Source organism: Lepidochelys kempii, chromosome 1 (genome assembly GCF_965140285.1).
Source record: "Lepidochelys kempii isolate rLepKem1 chromosome 1, rLepKem1.hap1, whole genome shotgun sequence".
Lineage (NCBI taxonomy): Eukaryota > Metazoa > Chordata > Testudines > Cheloniidae > Lepidochelys > Lepidochelys kempii.
The window spans coordinates 10273907-10293082 of NC_136380.1; the positions used below are offsets into that span (position 1 = coordinate 10273907).

At 56.3% G+C, this 19176-nt stretch overlaps 1 protein-coding gene across 2 annotated transcripts in view; it reads left to right on the forward strand.

Annotated features, from left to right (window-relative positions):
- Nucleotides 1-19176, forward strand: part of PDE2A (phosphodiesterase 2A) — a 366524-nt gene that overhangs the window by 278289 nt on the left and 69059 nt on the right. For both annotated transcript variants that reach the window (XM_073333785.2, XM_073333795.2), the window contains 2 exons: nucleotides 11879-11988; nucleotides 12693-12748. In XM_073333785.2, coding sequence (XP_073189886.1) covers nucleotides 11879-11988; nucleotides 12693-12748 — 166 coding nt within the window. The remainder of the gene's footprint in view (nucleotides 1-11878; nucleotides 11989-12692; nucleotides 12749-19176) is intronic.

Genomic DNA, 19176 nt, shown 5'->3' on the forward strand with positions numbered 1-19176 from the left:
GCGGAGGGGAGGAGAGGAAGCGGTGCTGGGGGGGCGGAGGGGAGGAGAGGAGGCGGTGCTGGGGGGGCGGATGAAGAGGAGAGGAGGCGGTGCTGGGGGGGGCAGATGAAGAGGAGAGGAGGCGGTGTTGGGGGGGCAGAGGAGAGGAGAGGAGGCGGTGCTGGAGGGGAGGAGAGGAGGCGGTGCTGGAGGGGAGGAGAGGAGGCGGTGCTGAGGGGGGCGGAGGAGAGGAGAGGAGGCGGTGCTGGAGGGGTGGAGGAGAGGAGAGGAGGCGGTGTTGGGGCGGCAGAGGAGAGGAGAGGAGGCGGTGCTGGAGGGGAGGAGAGGTGGCGGTGCTGGGGGGGCGGAGGAGAGCAGAGGAGGCGGTGCTGGGGGGGCGGAGGGGAGGAGGCGGTGCTGGGGGGGCGGAGGAGAGGAGAGGAGGCGGTGCTGGAGGGGAGGAGAGGAGGCGGTGCTGGGGGGGCGGAGGAGAGGAGAGGGGGCGGTGCTGGGGGGGCGGAGGAGAGGAGAGGAGGCGGTGCTGGGGGGGCGGAGGAGAGGAGAGGAGGCGGTGCTGGGGGGGCGGAGGAGAGGAGAGGAGGCGGTCCTGGGGGGGTGGAGGAGAGCAGAGGAGGCGGTGCTGGGGGGGCGGAGGGGAGGAGAGGAGGCGGTGCTGGGGGGCGGAGGAGAGGAGAGGAGGCGGTGCTGGGGGGGCGGAGGAGAGCAGAGGAGGCGGTGCTGGGGGGCGGAGGAGAGCAGAGGAGGCGGTGCTGGGGGGGGAGGAGAGCAGAGGAGGCGGTGTTGGGGGGGCGGAGGGGAGGAGAGGAGGCGGTGCTGGGGGGCTGAGGAGAGGAGAGGAGGCGGTCCTGGGGGGGCGGAGGGGAGCAGAGGAGGCGGTGCTGGGGGGGCTGAGGAGAGGAGAGGAGGCGGTGCTGGGGGGGCGGAGGAGAGGAGAGGAGGCGGTGCTGGGGGGGCGGAGGAGAGGAGAGGAGGCGGTGCTGGGGGGGCGGAGGGGAGGAGAGGAGGCGGTGCTGGGGGGGCGGAAGGGAGGAGAGGAGGCGGTGCTGGGGGGGCGGAGGGGAGGAGAGGAGGCGGTGCTGGAGGGGAATTATAAGGGAAAGCAAACAGATTAAAGCAGATTACCAAGCAAATGAAACAAACACACAAACTAAACTTTATACACTAAAGGAAATGGCTACAAGGAGTAATTTCTCACCCTAACTGTTCTTTTAAGCAGATTGCAGAATTTCTTTGTGGACAGACAGCTCTTCCTTGCAGCTTAGAACTCCCGGTATAACCTTCACGGTCCAGACACCATTCCCAGCCCTGGTTCGATACTCCCCACCCCACCCCTTCCCTTTTGTCTTTGTTTCTTCGATGTCTCCAGCAGTCATCCTGGGTGGGGATTCAGTGAAGAACGAATGAAGATTAACTCACTCCGCAGCCTTAAATAGGATTTACATCTGGCGGGAATCCTTTGTTTCCCGGTATGATCCCCACTCCCTCCTTGTGGAAAAATACCAGCAGTCCAAGATGGTGTCCACTACCAGGTGACATGATTACATGATCCTTCAGTGTCAAGGCAACATCCCAGGAAGCTTGGAGATTAGTATCTTCAAAGTCCTATTGTCCTTCCTAATGGCCCATTCCAGGCTGATTGCCTTCTGTCTGGTGAGCGTTCCCTGGGTGCAAAGACAGTTGTAATTGTTACATAGTTCATATTCCTAATGTCAGATACAGAAATGATACATGCATACAAATAAGATAATCATAGTCAGCAAATCATAACCTTTCCAATGATATCTCACATGACCAATCTGGCATAAGATACATCTTAGTTATGCCATATTCACATCATAAACATATTTCTAGGAAGGATATGGGGCATAATGTCACATTGTGTTCTTATGTCCTCTGTGCCTCAGTTCCCCTCTGGGCAATGGGGTTGTAGCCCTGCCCTACTACTATCTGATCCGCCTGGCTGTGTGTCCTACGCCCCATGGTGTGACCATCTCCTGCTGACCTGGAAGATAACAGGCCTTAGGGGTGGCGTGGGGACAGAGCCAGGCTGGAGAGAGAGGGTGGAAACGCCCTTTCCTACTAAAAACCATCGTGAAGCAGCTGGAGAGACATGGCTCCCCTCGATCTCAGGACAGCTGTGTGTGCCATGAACAACACTCAGCTCTGCGAAGCCCAGGGGAGCCCCCTGCGGGTGAGGCCGTTCTCTGCACCCCTGGCTGCCTGTTGGAGTCAGGGTTTGCGGGCATCTGCCATTCGCTGGGCACAAATTGCGCCTCCCGTCTCGTTCAGTTTCTGCCCCAAACATGGGGGATCAGAGGGCAGAGATCAGAGAGTGGAGGTTGCGTGGGGATCTGAACCAGGGACCCCGGTAGCCACAGGTGGTATCAGCTGCATGAGCCAGGGAAGTCTGCAGGGGGATCGAAGTGTGATGATAGCCACGTCCGTATGTCTCCAATCGCTGGAGGGGGGCCCGTCCCACCCCTTGGCACTAGCAGACGGCCTTGAGGGGCGGCCTCTCCCCTGCTATGCAAACAGGGAGGTGCCCCCGGAACGCTCCCGCGGGCCTCCCCTCCCTGCTCACAGCCCAGGGCTGGAAAGGCGGCCATGCACGAAGCCGCTGGGGGGGCCAGAAGGGGCTGGCGACAGCGGCTTGCTGCAGGGAGACGTCCCATGAGCAGCGATGCCGAGATGCCCTCTGGCCAGGTGCCAGCCATCAGCCCACGCGCCAGCATCTGGGCCGTGGGAAGGGGAGGGCTGGCGGAAAGACGGGGGGGTGATCGGGGAGCCGTCCTACCAACACCCACCCAGCACCTCTGCCAATCCACAGCCCACGCCCACCCCGCCGGTCCACACCTCCTCACAGTCCCACTGAGCACAGACGCACTCCCCTGGCCGGACGCACCCAGACAATCTCGTGCCACGCGTGCTGCGGGACGGGTGTCGAGAGAGATGGCCCCAGCTCGTCGTTTTAAAAGGCAAAGGAATGAAATCAAAGCGTGGCTGGGCCCAGACAGAATAAAAGTCTCCCTTTGGCTGCACCAGCTGGGAGTGCTCTCAGCTCAGTGGGGCGACACTTGGGCTTGCAGAGCAGAAGGCCGTGGGTTCTGCACCCAGCTTTCTGTGTAGGGTTACAGGTACGCATGTCTCCAGCCCAGGGGTCTGGTGCAGAGCTCGCTCAGCTGCCGGCAGAATTTGGCTCAGTCATTTAAGAAAACAACCTCATGTAAATTATTATTCTGATTTTGAAAACTCAGATGGGAACTTACAAAACCCAGGCCCCGCCTTTGATTTTCCAGCCATCTGCGCCCCCCCAGACTCCGCCCCCCCCAGACTCCGCCCCCCCAGACTCCGCCCTCTTATCCGATTATTGAAATGCATTTGCACCACAACAGTTGGGGGCCGATCTGGGGGATCAGTCTGACGCTTTGGATGGCTGCACGCTTGTCACACACGAGGAGTCGGGACCCAGGCGCTGCCCGGTGCTGCAACTGCCCGGGGGCTTGATTGGCCACGTCGAAAGCTGGAGCTGGCAATTAGGGTGCGATAAACGGCAGCTTGTCAAGCTGACGGGAGGTGGATTATTGTGATAAATTGCATTTGTATTTCAGCAGCCCCTAGACCCTGCAGCGGAGAGCAGGGTGCTGGCTGTGCTAGAGGGTCGGTGCGTTGGGAACCCAGGTCTGTAGGGGTTTCCAAGCCATCCTTGAGCGTCCACACTGGCTTGTATACCTGGGCTTACAATGGCTGGAGCCGGGTCTCACGGCCATGCTAGCGAGTCCACGCTGCACGGCACAGACCTTCTGACTCGGGTCTGCAGCTTGAGCTGCGTCCACACTGCAAAATGCCAGGGCTTGGACCCCAGTGCCTGTGGGTCAGAGCCAAAAAAAAGGCAGCCGGTGTGTGGGTTTTTTTTTTTTAACAAGGGCAAAAACAATGTCTTTTTCTCGGGGCTGGTGGAGCTGTTTTGGCTGAAATTTCCCACCCAGGTTCCGCCTGAGGCAGACCCCTGGCGTGGAACATTTCAGCCCAAGTGGTGTGCGTGTGGCAACGTCAGAAGCAACCAAAACCAGAGACTTTAACAGAACGTGGCAAGTGACCTTAATACCCTTCAGGTGGGTGGAGTAACTCCGCTGATTTCAGTTGGGGTTACTCCGGAGTCACCCCTGTGTCGTGGAGATCACACACGCAATCGCATCCACACCCCAATGGCGCCACCTCCGGGCAGTCCCATGCTCCTGTCCCCACCCAGCTGTGCGCATGGTGCATACGTTCCTCCTATTCTTAGCAGCTTGGGCAGGAGGCTCAGTGGCTCCGTGCCCCAGGGACGTGCAGAGGCCATGATGCAAAAGCCTGTCCAAGGCCCAGACTTGGGTATCATGATGGCTGGTGGGGGGCGGGGGGGAGTTAATCCTGCAGCCATGGTCTGGTGCCAGTCACTTATTCCTGGACAGATGGAGGAAGAGCTGGAGTTTAGGGCCTGGACTGCAGGGAAGGAGAAGGGGCTCAAAGCCAGGTTCCTGCTAGATCCAGACTGCACTGAGCATGGCCCAGCTGGAGATTTCAGTCACTGCTCCAGCCAGAGATGGTGCAAAGCCAGGTGGGTGGACAGGAGCATATTAACCCCTTCCCTGCTGCGCCTCTCCTCCACCAGGTGCTGCGCAGCCATGGGCCCTGCCAGAGGCGCTTTCCACCGGGCGTGGAGCTCAGGGCCAGGTTCTGCGGGGGCAAGCCCGTCCAAACAGAGCTGAGGCTGCTTCCCGGGGGCCCCACGCGGCTGCCAGGGAGCGACACAGCAACCAGACGCTGGAGCTCAGAGGAGCTTAATTTGAGGGCACTGGTGACATTTGCAAATGCCTGTGTCTGCTGCGGTGTGGACGGACTACCCGGAGATGGCACAGCGGGAGTGGAAATGTCAGGGCTGGGATGGAGTCCTGCTGCCGGGCGCTGAGGAGGTGCCTGCCCGTACACCGCTCCCCCAGCCCAGGGAGTGGGAGCCTGGCCCACATGGGGCATGAGGAAGGGGGCTGTCTGCCAGCTGGGGCCAGGGCACTAGAGGCAAATCGGAAGCCCGGACTTGGAGGGACGTTCCAGTCCCTATGTGAACTTCCTGGACTGTCCCCTAGGTCTGACCAGTTCCCCTTCTAGGGGCCAGACTTACACAGTGTGTAGACCCTGCATTTTACACACAATCACACTCCTATACAAAGACCCAGACACACCCGCACCCTCACACGACCCCACAGACAGGCACACAGAGTCACGTACACACAGACAATCACAAGGAGTCCGACCCAGAGGTCTGCATCCATACACAGTCACCTGTGGGGTGTGCCCAGCAGCAGACATGCGTACAAGGGAGACAACCCCTACTTCCCCTCCCCGCTGGCTCTCATCAAGCGCAGCAGAACCAATTCCCAGTTCCTGCTCGGCAGCAAGGATTCCCAGAGCCACCTTCAGAAGGATTTTAAAACAAGCCACTAAAGATACCAACACAGCCCCCACATTCTCCTGTGAGGATGTGACGCAGCAGGGAGGGGGAAATGTTGACCTGGGAATGTGCCCTGAGAGCCTGTCACCTGAGCCAGGAGGGGGAGGTGACACCTCTGCCCAGGAATGTGAAGACAGGCTGCAGGAGGGAGCCTGATGGGGGGGTTTAGTTTCAGTTTGGTGCTGGATGGAGGAACACAGGGAACCCCAGGGCTGGGGTCTAAGCTCCCTGCTCCCCCAGAAGGACGTGACTGAGGGGTCCTGGGTGTACCCACAAGCTCTGTTTTGGACTGTGTTCCTGTTGTCCAATAAACCTTCTGTTTTACTGGCTGGCTGAGAGTCTCAGTGAATCCCTGGAAGAGGGGTGCAGGGCCTGGACTCCCCCACAGTCCGTGACATCTCCCCAATGGGCTCTTCAAACTATTGCTCAGTGTGACTCACAGGATTCCCCCCCGCCCCCAGCCTTTCCTGAGAAAGACTCAAGAGCAAAGTCTGAAAAACCCCAATTCTCTTTTTGTGGAAAATCCTGAAAAAATTCCTTTAAAAAGCCAATCCCTCCCCCGCAAAAAAAAAAAAAACCCAACAAACCCCAACAACAAACAAACAAACCTGCCTTTTAAAAGCGCATTTTCAGTTTTGGGAAACCAAATATTTAACTTTTTTTTTTTTTTTTAGTTTTCCGTTTCCGGTTCTTCATAGGGGGCGTGAGATGGCCCCGGTGGCCGAGGAGCCATTTTCCCTGGGCAAACATTTTTGATGAAAAAGTTTCCACCAGTGAAAGGCAGCGGGGCTCTGTGGCCCCTCGCTGGGATCGCAGCACAGCGTATTTTACCCATTTCCGCCCGATGGCTGGCCGGGGGCCTACGTGACACAAGTTGGTGCTACCCCCCTTGGGACCCGGGTGTTCCCACCAGCCAAAGCGGCAGCAAAATGGGAGTTAACTGGAGCTCCTGGTGGCCACTCCCAGCGGAGGTCTGGCCAGTGACTGGGCTCCAGGGACTGAAATACTGAGCTGGTCCCTCCCAGTCGGCGCTGGACAGGCTGGCGGAGGGTGGGTATCAGCCACGCTTGTCCTGGGGCTTCTCCTGCCCAGGAGGGAACCAGAGCACATCCTTCTCCTCCCGGCTGCCAATCCAGCGTCCTTCACCAGTGCAGCAGCTGCCTGCATAGACAGTAGCCGCAGACAGGCATCGGTCAGCGGGGAAAGCCGCGATCTCTGTCTCCGGGCCGGTAAGCACTGGGGGTGATGGATCTCAGGGGCGGCTAATGCAGACAGGCCCATTCAGACATGGATCATGTCATCAGCACTCCTGCAGGTGGACGGTACTGCCGGCGGCCGGTAGCCCTTTAAATAGCACAGCTGTAAGAGCCACCCCTGGGACGCTCAGCTGCTAACTTTCTAGCCCTCCTGGCCTGCAGGGGGCACCCTCCCTCACCACATTCCTCCCAAAGGTGACTCAAGCATGTGCTGCCCCTAGTGGGAAGGATGAATTACTGCATGCTAAAAGAATTTCCTTGCCCTGCTGGTTCGTACGTATCGTATCAATACCGTGGTTGCCTTTGACCTGGGGCACGCAAGGATCAGAGATGCAGTCTCCTTCGTACAGACAAACTGCAGGCAAAAATGTCCTACAGCCCAGGGGGATTTCAGGTGGGCAGGTCACCCCTTAGACGAGCATATGGGTTTTTCTTTTCTATGGTAAAAGAAATAAATCATTGTAGTTCATTTCATGCCAAAGACTCTATCTTCACAACCAGGAGAGAGAGGTTGTCAGATTCCAGAACAAAGGAGATGCCCATTGCTAGAGGACTGCTGACTACATTTCTCTCTATAAAAAGAAAAGGAGGACTTGTGGCACCTTAGAGACTAACCAATTTATTTGAGCATGAGCTTTCGTGAGCTACAACTCACTTCATCGGATGCATCACGAAAGCTCATGCTCAAATAAATTGGTTAGTCTCTAAGGTGCCACAAGTCCTCCTTTTCTTTTTGCGAATACAGACTAACACGGCTGTTACTCTGAAACCTGACATTTCTCTCTATGTAATTAATGAGGAAATTGCTCCTGGAAACCCCTTGGGGACCAGGGTGTAAATCTGGAACAGGATTTTGACCTAGCACAGACATTCACTCTTGCTCCAGGGATGAGGGTTTGGCCACATGAACATGGTCACATACGCTCCTCCAAACCAGTTTAGATGAGCCGGGCTTTAAAGTGGACAAGACTGGGACAGGCAGGGCACAGACTGAAAATAGCTCATGATCCTGTATTGATGGAGTGGTTCATCCTGGAAGAGCCCGGAGTGCCGCTGTAGAATTGTACTGTACACTGCACTCTGAGCCTGGGCTGTCACTCCGGTTTGAGCCCCAGCCCCTTTTCTGTCCACACACAAATCAGTCTGACTCGGGTCAGCAAGCGCTCTGGACCCTGGTCCTAGGATCCTGCTGCGCGGGTGGGTCAGAGTCTACGGTTCTGTGACCCGCCGAGAGCTGAGGCCAGGCTGCAGGACTTGGATCTGGCTCTCCGACAGCCTGGCGTTTGGGGATTGTAACACGCTGCAGGCCCCGGTGTTACCTCTCTGCCTCAGCACGAGGGAGCTTCGCTGGAGATATGACTGTGGGTCAGCTCCCTGCCATGCCAGCCTGTCTTCCTCCTCAGCAAACTGGTCCAGACTGCGGCACTGGCAGACCAGGCCATGCTAGAGCGTATTCGGGTTGATTCAGTTGTGTGTTAGTATACGTCAAAGTACCAGCGAGCTGTATAATGGTGTATGGGGTGTGTGAACTTCATGAAAACGAATGGGACGTTATTTGTGCTGTTTTCACGTCTCTGTTCCTGTTAGAATGCAATACCGAACATTCACGTTGCGTGTACCCTGTGACTAAACAACCCTTCCAAGACATCTTGGGAAATGCTAATGACAGACTTAAGGACTTTAACAGCAAATGCTGATTTCAAAGCAAGTGGCCATTATGTGTGATGTTGGAGGTCAAAAAATTAAGTGCCTTCCTCACTCCCCGTCAATCGAAGGAAAAGCCCAGTGGGTAGAGAGACGGTCAGCTTGCCTTCTCTCAGAAGAAGATATAAGAATGGATTCAAAGAAAGAGCCTTCCTCTCTGGTCTGTCTGGACTCTTACAAGGAAAGGTACCAGATGCAAAGCAGAGATCCCCAGAGACCATCCAGGTACCCTGAAAAGACTTTGGGGAACTGGCAGTTTATTACATCACTGCCACCATTTGGAATTACAAGCTGTGGCTCACTTGTTTCCCTGCCTTAACCTCTCAATAATTTTCAATCTTTTTTCTTAGCTAATAAATCTTCAGTTAATTTAATTTAGTTAATTTAATAAATCTTTAGTTAATTTACTATAGGTTTATTTTCCTGCTAGTGTTGTCTATGGTGTAAGATCTGGAGTACTGATTGATCTGGGGTAAGTGACTGGTCTCTTGAGGCTGGGAGAAACTTGAGGTGGTGTGATTTTTGTGCATCACAAAGTCCAAAGAGAAAAGGAGTACTTCTGGCACCTTAGCGACTAACCAATTTATTTGAGCATAAGCTTCATCGGATGCATAAGTAATGGCAAAGTTCTTGGTTCAGGCTTGTAGCAGTGACAGAATAAACTGCAGGTTCAAATCAAGTCTCTGGAGTCCATCCACAGCTGGGATGGGTCATCAGTCCTTTCTTCAATGCTTCAGTATTTAGCAAAGTTCCTCTAGAGGTAAGAAGCAGGATTGAAGAAAGGACTGATGACCCATCCCAGCTGTGAATGGACTCCAGAGACTTGATTTGAACCTGCAGTTTATTCTGTCACTGCTACAAGCCTGAACCAAGAACTTTGCCATTACTTATGCATCCGATGAAGTGAGCCGTAGCTCACGAAAGCTCATGCTCAAATAAATTGGTTAGTCTCTAAGGTGCCACAAGTCCTCCTTTTCTTTTTGCGAATACAGACTAATACGGCTGTTACTCTGAAACCTGTCACAAAGTCCAGTTTGTCTGGATGGCCAGATAGACTGAAGAGTGTAAGGGGACGGGCTGTGACTCCATGGTAAGCCTGGTAGAGTGACCCAGGAGTTCACATTTGTTACTGGCTTGGTGAAATCTAATTACAGAACACAGGGCCGGTTAGGGGTGTCTGCCCTGTGTTCTGACAGTCTGCCCTGAGGTTGGCACTCCCGGTCGCGAGCCGCTCCAGACAGCGTGACAGAGACGTTACCTGCCTTAACCGCGCCGAGCAGAGACATTCAGGGAACTCCAGCCTGAGCTGCTCAGAGATGTCTCTCTGCAATGCACAGCCTCTGTCATTCTGCGTTCGCAGATGATCTTACATTTGTTGCTCCTTTAGGAGTCACGGCACCGCCATTGATTAATTTAACTGCTGTTTGACAAACACTCTTCTTTCTCAGCAGGAGTGGGGTTATAGTAAAAGTGAAACACGTTTATTAAACAGAAAGTCTCTGGGTTAGGTGATGCCAAGTACAAGGAGTGACAACAGGAAGGGTTACAAGCAAAGAAAAGCCGGCTTCTAAGACTAAAACCCCAATGTAATCAGCTCGAGTTCTTGGTCAGGACGGTTTCCCAGCTTCCAGCGCCGTCTCCAGCATGACTGGCTTTTCCAGCCAGGATCCATCCTTTCTGCCTCAAAATGCTGCTTTATTTGTGTTCCCGCAGGAGAGGGATAATGCAAATGTCTTTTTGCCCACTTATGTGACCCCAAAGTCTCTATATCAAGAGCCAGGAAGGTTTCCTGCTGTTGTTTGCTTCCTGGAGACTTCCTATGGCCCCCTGCCGATTCGTATGTAAATGGAGCTTCCAGTGTTTTGATTCCACACTGCTTAATTTAAGCTGGAGACCTGGGGACAGATCTGCCTGTCCTCCTGTCTCCCTTTGGTTGGTCACAGACTTTAAAGCATAATATCAATGTAGGGTTAATACAGACATTTCACAGTGAGACGGATCACCAGCGTGTCACCAGCTTCCAGAAAAGCCCTCACTATATCACATCAGCCACACTATCAGAGGCTCGTTCACCTGCACATCCACCAATGTGATCTATGCCATCATGTGCCAGCAATGCCCCTCTGCCATGTACATTGGTCAAACTGGACAGTCTCTACGTAAAAGAATAAATGGACACAAATCAGATGTCAAGAATGATAACATTCATAAACCAGTCGGAGAACACTTCAATCTCTCTGGTCACGCAATCACAGACATGAAGGTCGCTATCTTACAACAAAAAAACTTCAAATCCAGACTCCAGCGAGAAACTGCTGAATTGGAATTCATTTGCAAATTGGATACTATTAATTTAGGCTTAAATAGAGACTGGGAGTGGCTAAGTCATTATGCAAGGTAGCCTGTTTCCTCTTGTTTTTTCCTACCCCCCCCCCCCCCCAGATGTTCTGGTTTAACTTGGATTTAAACTTGAAGAGTGGTCAGTTTGGATGAGCTATTCCAGCAGGAGAGTGAGTTTGTGTGTGTATGGGGGTGGGGGGGATGTGAGAAAACCTGGATTTGTGCAGGAAATAGCCCAACTTGATTGTCATGCACATTGTGTAAAGAGTTGTCACTTTGGATGGGCTATCGCCAGCAGGAGAGTGAATTTGTGTGGGGGGGTGGAGGGTGAGAAAACCTGGATTTGTGCTGGAAATGGCCCACCTGATGATCACTTTAGATAAGCTATTACCAGCAGGACAGTGGGGTGGGAGGAGGTATTGTTTCATATTCTCTGTGTATATATAAAGCCTGCTGCAGTTTCCACGATATGCATCTGAGGAAGTGAGCTGTAGCTCACGAAAGCTTATGCTCTAATAAATTGGTTAGTCTCTAAGGTGCCACAAGTACTCCTTTTCTTTTCTTTTTGCGAATACAGACTAACACAGCTGTTACTCTGAACTCTATCCACTGTGACAGTACAGGAATATTGGATACAATCAGTTGATTCAAGTGCTCGTTGGTTGGGGTTCGGGCCCCCTGCTTTTTCCACTGTCGAAATTCAAATCTGGGTTTGTGGATGAATTCCAGCCCCAAGCAGGGCAAGGTTCAGCCTTGGTGATGCATTTAGCCCTGTCTCTAGTGCTCGTGTCTGAGACTAAACTTGTTAGCCCAATTCCAGCCAGAGAAACAAGTGCCATTGGCCTATGTGGAGTGCCACCCACTCACCCCGCTCGGCCCTGGTTCCCGGCGGGTCAGGTGCAGGCTCTGAGCACTCTGGCACTGCCAGGGGTGGCAGTCAGAGTGCCTGTCTCCCAGGCCGGGGCAGGCTGTCTCCATCCCATCCCTGGTGGCTAGGGGAGCCTGCGCCTGATTCTCCAGCAGCTCTCCTTGGAGCGCCATCTGTGCCCGGGCTGGCTCAGAGCTGTGTCTTCTGCTCTTGTGCTTCCAGAGATGCCGTCCTCAAGCAGAAGCAGGTGGGATGCAATGGGCTGCCCCAGTCGGAGCTCCAGGGCAAACCGATGGGCAGCCTGGCGGCACCTTTGCCTCCTGATAAGCAAGGTAGGAAGAGGCCGGGGTGGGACAACGTGGGGGTGGAGGTGGGGGAGCAGGAGTCCTCGTGACTCATCCTCTGCGTTTCTGATGGACTAGTGCTCAGTTACTGCAGTGATACGTGCAGGGCACAGAGAGATCGATCAACAGCTCTGCCGTGGGGTACGAGGGAGAGACAGACCACGAAGCACATGGGATAGGTCAATGGATAGAGAGGAGGGAACGTGGGGTGGATGCGGGGATGGATGGATGGAGAGAGGGGAACATGGGGTGGATGCAGGGATGGATGTGGGATGGATGAGGGGGGCTACATGGGATGGATGGAGGGAGGGAAGGAGGAATAGAGAGGGGGATACATGGGTTGGATGAATAGGTGGAGGGGGGTACATGGGATGGATGAATGGATGGAGAAATGGAGAGCAGGGTACATGGGATGGATGGATAGATAATGGGGTGTATGGGTTGGATGAATGGTGAACAGGGTATATGGGATGGATGGATGAATGGATGGAGTGGAAGTTACATGGCATGGATGGATGGATGGAAAGGAGCGTACATGAGGTGGATGGATGGATAGCTACCCATCTGTGGTATCTCACCAGACATCACAAAGTCTGCAAATGCCAGCATGTGCCCCCATCCTGCTTCCCCTATTATCACCCTAGTTTTGAATCTCCTCCGCACTGGGCTGACTTTGCTGTCTTGCTTTGCAGTGTTGATAAACCCGCTGGTGGACAAGGACTCGGGGGAGGTGGTCGCTGTCATCCTGGTAAGTGAATGGGAGCTAGTGTGAAGGGGAGAAAGCTGGAAGGGGGCAGGTCAGAGGAACTGGGCAGCCAAGACATAGCCTGGGTCCAGCCTTTGTATACAGAGGTGTCTGTGCTGAAGGATTGCACAGCCCTTCGAGACAGGTCCCACAGCCCCCGACCGGCCCCCCATACGACGCAGGAACCTACGCAGTGGAATGCAGCATCTGCTTAGCCCCACACAGCACCAATACGCTGGCTTCTCTCAGCCCGGCGACCGTGGCCACGCCACGTGCTCCCTGGGCTTTAGCTCAGGCGGAAAGGGAGGGTGTTTTGCTGCCCCGGGCCCTGGGCCTGTCCCTGCAGGGGACTGACAGGCACTTCTCCTTGTGGCTGTCAGCTGCAGAAAGGGCTTGGATCTGATCGGTGCATGGGATGTGCCCACCGCGGGGCCCTAGGGGTGGCAGGGCAAGGGCAGCCTCCATACATGGGTGCCCAGGATTGCCCCCCTGCCACAGCTGTGTCCTCACATGGGTGCCACCGGCTGAGGGGCAGATCTCACAAGTCTGGCCATACAAAGCGTTGATTCCTGAGGGGTACATGGGGTGGATGGCTGCTCCTGGCTTCCCACCCATCTCTGGGCTGCCCGGAGCATCCTTCATGGCTGCCGCTGCTCCCCGTTAACTTTAGCAGTGACCAGCCCGGGGTGGCCCGGTGGAAACCCAGGCCTAGTGGACTCGGGAACGGAAGCTCACTGGCTCCCTCTATAGGTGAAGGCGGAGAACTGAGGGCGCCTTGCTCCCAGGCCCCCAGCGGCATGTGCTGCTCCCTGGCTCCCCCTGCGGGCGAAGGGGTAGAACTGTGGAGGGGGCCAGGCATTTTTCTTCTGTGAAATGGAACCCCGGGGCCACACCGGTGCCTGGCCGTGACCGGAGAGATCAGCCCCCTGCTGGGTTAGGAGCAGTCAGCGTCAATGCACTGCCCCTTGCTGAGATGAGTCAAGGTAAAGCTAAGCCCATCAGCTATCGCTGGACCCCCGTCCTCAGCAGGGAGCACTCAGCATGGGCCCCTACCTGCTCCACTCCCCACGGGGCCACGGAGCCAGGTACTGGCTAATGCCCGTGTCTCCGCTGCCCCCTCGGGGGGTGCACCGGGCACTAAACTGCAGCTGGAAATGGGAGGTGAGTGTATTTGGAACAGAGGGCCGGGGTTCGATTCCTGCTTATGTCTGTGGAGTCCCGCCTGGCCGCAGGGCCGTTCTGGATCGGAAGCCGCTCCGTTCGCCGTGAACTGCTCCCGTACAGTCAGCATGCACAGTGTAGCGCAGGGAGCTGCGGGCTGGCTGGCTGGTAGAGGGAGCACGGCAACCGGCGGCTCCTGGGGTGATAGCAATTAGCCGTGTGCCAGGCAGGCTGTTGCGATGGGCCCGGCGGGGGCCGGGAGCCTGGCAGGAGCGAGCTCTTCTGAACGCTTGCGTTGAAGTGGATTCCTCCCAGTCAGAGGCGCAGGGGAAGGGAGCAGCGAGATGAAATGCAAGGTTAACAAAGAGCCCTGTCTGCCTCTCGGGACATACCTCCTGGGCCTGGCCCTGGAAAGGCTCTGACGCCATTGGGGAGCACGGCTTCTGCTAATCAGCCCAAGGAGCAGGGAGAGAGGATGGTTTAAGTGGATTAAGGAGGAAGACGAGCAGCAAGAGATTGTCTCCAGTGCTTATTAAAAAGGAATTAAGATGATTAATGAGCACTGACCTTTCACAAACTCACACGTTGGCCCCATCGCTGGGGAGCACTCCCAGCCCTGGCAGGAGAGCCCCACCGCTGTTCACGTACACGTGTGTTCACGTACGTGCCGGGGGCTCGCACAGATGTGACGTGTTCACTCTCTCTCCCTCCGTGCACGTAGCAGATGTGCGAGGCGGGCCCACTCCCAGCGATGATAGGCTCCCGCGGGTTTTTCACAGGCCCGAGGCAAACACGTGGGCCCACCTATGTGACGTACGCATATGCCCTTTCCCACACACGATCCAGGCTGTTCAGTTCAGGGGGACTTTGCTGGCATGACACGCAAGACAAGCGTCGCCAGAGTGTCGAAAAGAGACAAATGGCTGAGACAGGCTGGAGAGGGCCTACCTGGGGGCTGATCCCAGTTCGCAGAGTCCGTTCCTGGGATGATGGTCGGGCACAGGCGAGTTTTAAGACAGAGTTCTATAGATTTCAGACCAGCATTATACGACAGGGCTGCCTGCAGTAGCAGGGGACCTGGGAGGTCCTGGGCCGCCCTATGCCCATTGCACAAAGCCATCTCTGCATGGCACACTTGCGCCCTTTCGCATATGTAAATCCCTTCCCCTCTGTCCATCTTCAGCCCCCTTCTCCCTCCTTCCTGTCCCCACCTCCCAAGTGGCAGAGTTCAGATCTAGCCCCAAAGAGGCTGCAGGTGCAGCTCCACGGGGCTCCATCCAATTTCGGCTCCCAGGGGCAGGTCCTGGGTCATGTCCCTGGTCTGTCCAGCTCCATTCACCCCACAGGCACTATGGAAATACAGTCACTGCACTCGGCGGCCTGCCCTGGGCTAAAAGAGCTGAGCCAGTTTCACTCAGCTGATCTGATGTAAAACCCTAATGGAGACACACTTAAAAGGCTGTCTAAGGGCTTCATGCTGGTGCCCAGCCCTGCAACAGGGACACAGACGCCAATGAGTCTTCAGCTCTTCTTCCACCTCGGAGTCAGAGCTCGGCCTGGGATATTTGGTCAGTGGCTTTCCCCCACTGTGTCCAGCACCCTTCCGGAGACTCCAGGGGAGGGAAGCTCCGTGGGAAGATCTGCCAATCCGACGACTCTCACGCTGCGTCTCCTCTCGAACAGCTCTCGCTCTAATTCACTCATGCCACTTCCCAGTGGCAGCAAGCCCCCCCTGAGAGCAGGTGATTCCGTTAGCTAATGACTGATTTAGGAGAGCAAAGAGCCCATTCACTCGCTGGTGTTGCCTGATTTCTCGGAGCCGAGCGGGGAAGCGAAGCCCTCGCTGCTTCCCATGGAAAGCGCCTGGCACCCGTTCAGCTCCTTGGAACAACGAAGTGTAAGGAGCCTCTCTGTGCCGTTCTTGGATGCCGTTTTGGCCCAACTTGTCGATGTTGTCAGCCTCCAAGCAGTTGCTAAGAGCAAAGCACTAATTAATTAGAGACCGTAACGAGCTAGGAGTGACACACACACCAATCTGAAAGAGCGGGACAGGGGATTGGAATCGAGAAGCAAAGAAAATACCCACAGCCTCTCTGTGTGTGACCCCGTCTGTCTGCCACGCACATGCCTACGTTCTGTCACACACACGTGCGTGGCAGACAGACGGTGGTACACAGACAGACATACACAGGGGTACCTGTTCTAACGCACACGTGCAGCAACACACTGGGGTACCTGTTCCAATACGCACAGCTTGGCCCACAGATGGGTTCCAGCTGCAAAGGGAGCACTGACCCCCAAATCCCTCTGAGTCTGGGGACTTGAGAGCTGAGGACTGCGGCTGGCTGCCCCGGGCACGCTGCAGGGCAGGCAGGAGTGGAAGCTATCTCCTCTCTGTCTCTCTGGCAGTGCACCTGGCATCTCTTTTCAGGTGTGCCGGTGATCGTCATTTCCCGGGTACCTAGGGTGAGTGATGTGCGGCGAAGTGGGGCAGCTGGTGGGTGGCTGAGAGCCGCTGCTGTGAATTGGAGGAAGAGAGCTCATGAACCCGAGCAGTTCTTCCCGGGAGCCAGGGAATACGTGATCACAAGAGACACATGGTGCAAAACTGTTGACGCACACACTGCACTCTTGTGATCTCGCCACGCACACAAACACACCCACACATCCATGCTCCGCCACCCGTCATGTATTGGGGTGAATTTACGTCTTGGCCCGGCTGCAGCGGCCGGCACGGGGAGCTCTGAGCCGGTAGGCAAACCCCCTTTCTAGGTCAGAGCAGGATCCTGGCCCTGAGGTGCTGGAGCCAAGCAGCGCCTCGCTGACTGTCGCCCGGCGGGGCTCTCCGTTTGTTTTTCTGGCCTTGGGGGCAAGGGAATCTGAGTTGCTTTGGAAAGGTTTTTGCTGATCAGTTAGTCCCCAAGTGCTGCCTTTCTCCAGCGCCATTTCCCCACAGATCCCAAGTGCTCTCCGAACACTGGTGAGTTAGCGGCAGGGAGGCGTTATGAGACCCAGCGTCTAGGCCCATCCTGGTGCCTTTGCGTAACGCAGGTGCCTCCAGCAGCCCACCTGCGCCCGAGGGTGGAGTCCATTGAATAACACCAGGGTCCGACCACACCACCACCCGCAGCCTTTCCCGCAGGGCAGGGGTGGGTCCTGAGCGGGTGCGAATCAACCTCACCACAAGAGCTCTCACCCAAGGGGACCCGCTCTTCCGTAATGGGCGGCCACATGGAGACTGGCTTCAGCTCTCCTGCATGGCGAGGGGGCTGCTCTGAATAGGTCCCAGCCAGCTCTTGCACGACCCAGTCGCTGCTACAGCGAGGCCAGGCACGTACCTCCTGTCCCCTGCTCTGCCCCAAGGGCAGACTTAACCCTTTTGCCTCCACTGGGCAGTAATGCAAACTACAGGAGGGAAACTGAGGCACGCATAGGCATCATAAAAATGTTACAGAAATTACCACTTCATCTGCAGGCTCCAGCTGCTGATCCAGAGCCCATTGGGATCAAAGGAAAGCGACCCCTTTGGGTCAAGCTCCAGGACTGCTTTTGCCCAAGGAAGTGTTGCTCTCTTGTTGTGCAGCTGCTCTGCTGGCTGTCGCCCCCTAGGGATTGGAAATAGGAGCTGGAAATGGCAGGCGGAGCGGTTCAAGCTCACCCCCTGGCTGCGCCATCCGCTGTCCTAATCCAGCACAGTCTGGACAAGCCAGCGTGGACGGAGAGCTAGTCTCGGCCCAGCTGCCTGGCTGGGCAAAGTGACACTTCCGGCCGTGGCTGATGAAGCCTGAGCCCATCTGCACTGCTGCTGGCGTTGCTGGACGTCTGAAGTCAGCGCAGTGAGACCAGCTATTACAGCGCTATGGGCCGGGGCCTGCGGCCAGTGGTGCCGGCTTTGCAGCTGCAAACTCCATGGATTTCCTTGGAGTTCCTCCCGATTCCCACCTGTGTGAGTGAGAGTCAAACAAGGCCCTGGGGTTGATTGAGACAGCCTGGGTGTCAATATAGCCGTTGGTTCCCAGAGAAAAACCCTTCTTCAGAGCGACTGCAATGTGGCACTGGGCTGAGAGTCAGGCTTGCTAAATTCAGGACTCCTGGACGCCATTCCCCGCTCTGTCACTGACGCCCGGAGAGACTGAGGGCAGCCGCTTCCCTGCTCCCTGCCTCAGTTTCCCCAACTGTCGGGTGAGGATAGAAACACTGACCTACCTCCTGGGCCGGTTGGGAGGCTTAACGCATTGGTGTCCATAAAGGCCTTTGAGACCTGTGTGCAGAAGGAGCTGGGAAGGCGCAAGCTAGCCTTGTCAGTGCTGTTATCAATGCTCATTAATGTCCCACCTTAAAGGACCGGCCTGGAGGTGGCTTTTTAATTTGCTCGGTGTAGTCTGGCTGACAGCAGCCTGGCTGGCTGGACCGTTCCCAGTCTGACGGCCGCTAGCTGTGGGCAAATGCCGTAAGTACAGTTGGTTTGAGCAGCCAGCGCTTATCCAGGTGGCTGCAGGCTACTAGCTGGAGGCTAGAGATGGCCCCATGGTTCAGGGGTGTTTGGAAGTGGGCTCACGGCTCTCCGGAGAACAGGGTGATGTCTCCGGTGCTCCCTGCTCTCCCGTGGCCCGCCGGCAACAGGGCCGAGCTAGAGGCACAGGTGAGTTATCTGGTGTCCCTGCTGGACCTGCGGCACGGGGATGCTAAGGGTGTGAGAGAGGCCGAGGGCAGCCCGCAGAGCAGGGCTCTGGCGGGAGAGTCGGCTGCGCTCTGGGCGGGATGGTGCTCTGGGAAAGGGCCAGCTGGTCGGGTGGTGCGCGCCAGGGCGCTCCTGGGACATCAGCCAGGCTGCTCCGCTTTACGCCCGCTGAGACTCTGGCCCTGGGATTGCCGTGGCCTGGGGCAAAGCCCTGGCTCCTTGGAAGTGCCTGGCAAAAGGCATGTTGATTTCACCAGGGCTTCACGGGAGGCCCGTTGTCTCTGCCCCTGCTTGCCCCGCGGCCCACCCTGAGTTCCCAGAGCCCACTCCCCCAGCCAGGAGGCAGCTGATGGGCGCACTGTGCCTGCCAGCAGGGGACGCAGGTCTGCCCGTCCATTTCTGTGGCTTTCTTGTTGCCTGTTTGTTTGCCCCGTGCAGGTATTCCCTGACGGCTGCGTGGCACGGGACTGGCAGAGCTAGGTTGCCACAGGCCTCAGCAGATCGGGGGGCGGGAGGAGGACTGGAAAGACGGGGGGCTGCTGGTCAGCCGTGAGAACCATCCCCAGCGCTGGGGGCGGGGAGACCGGGG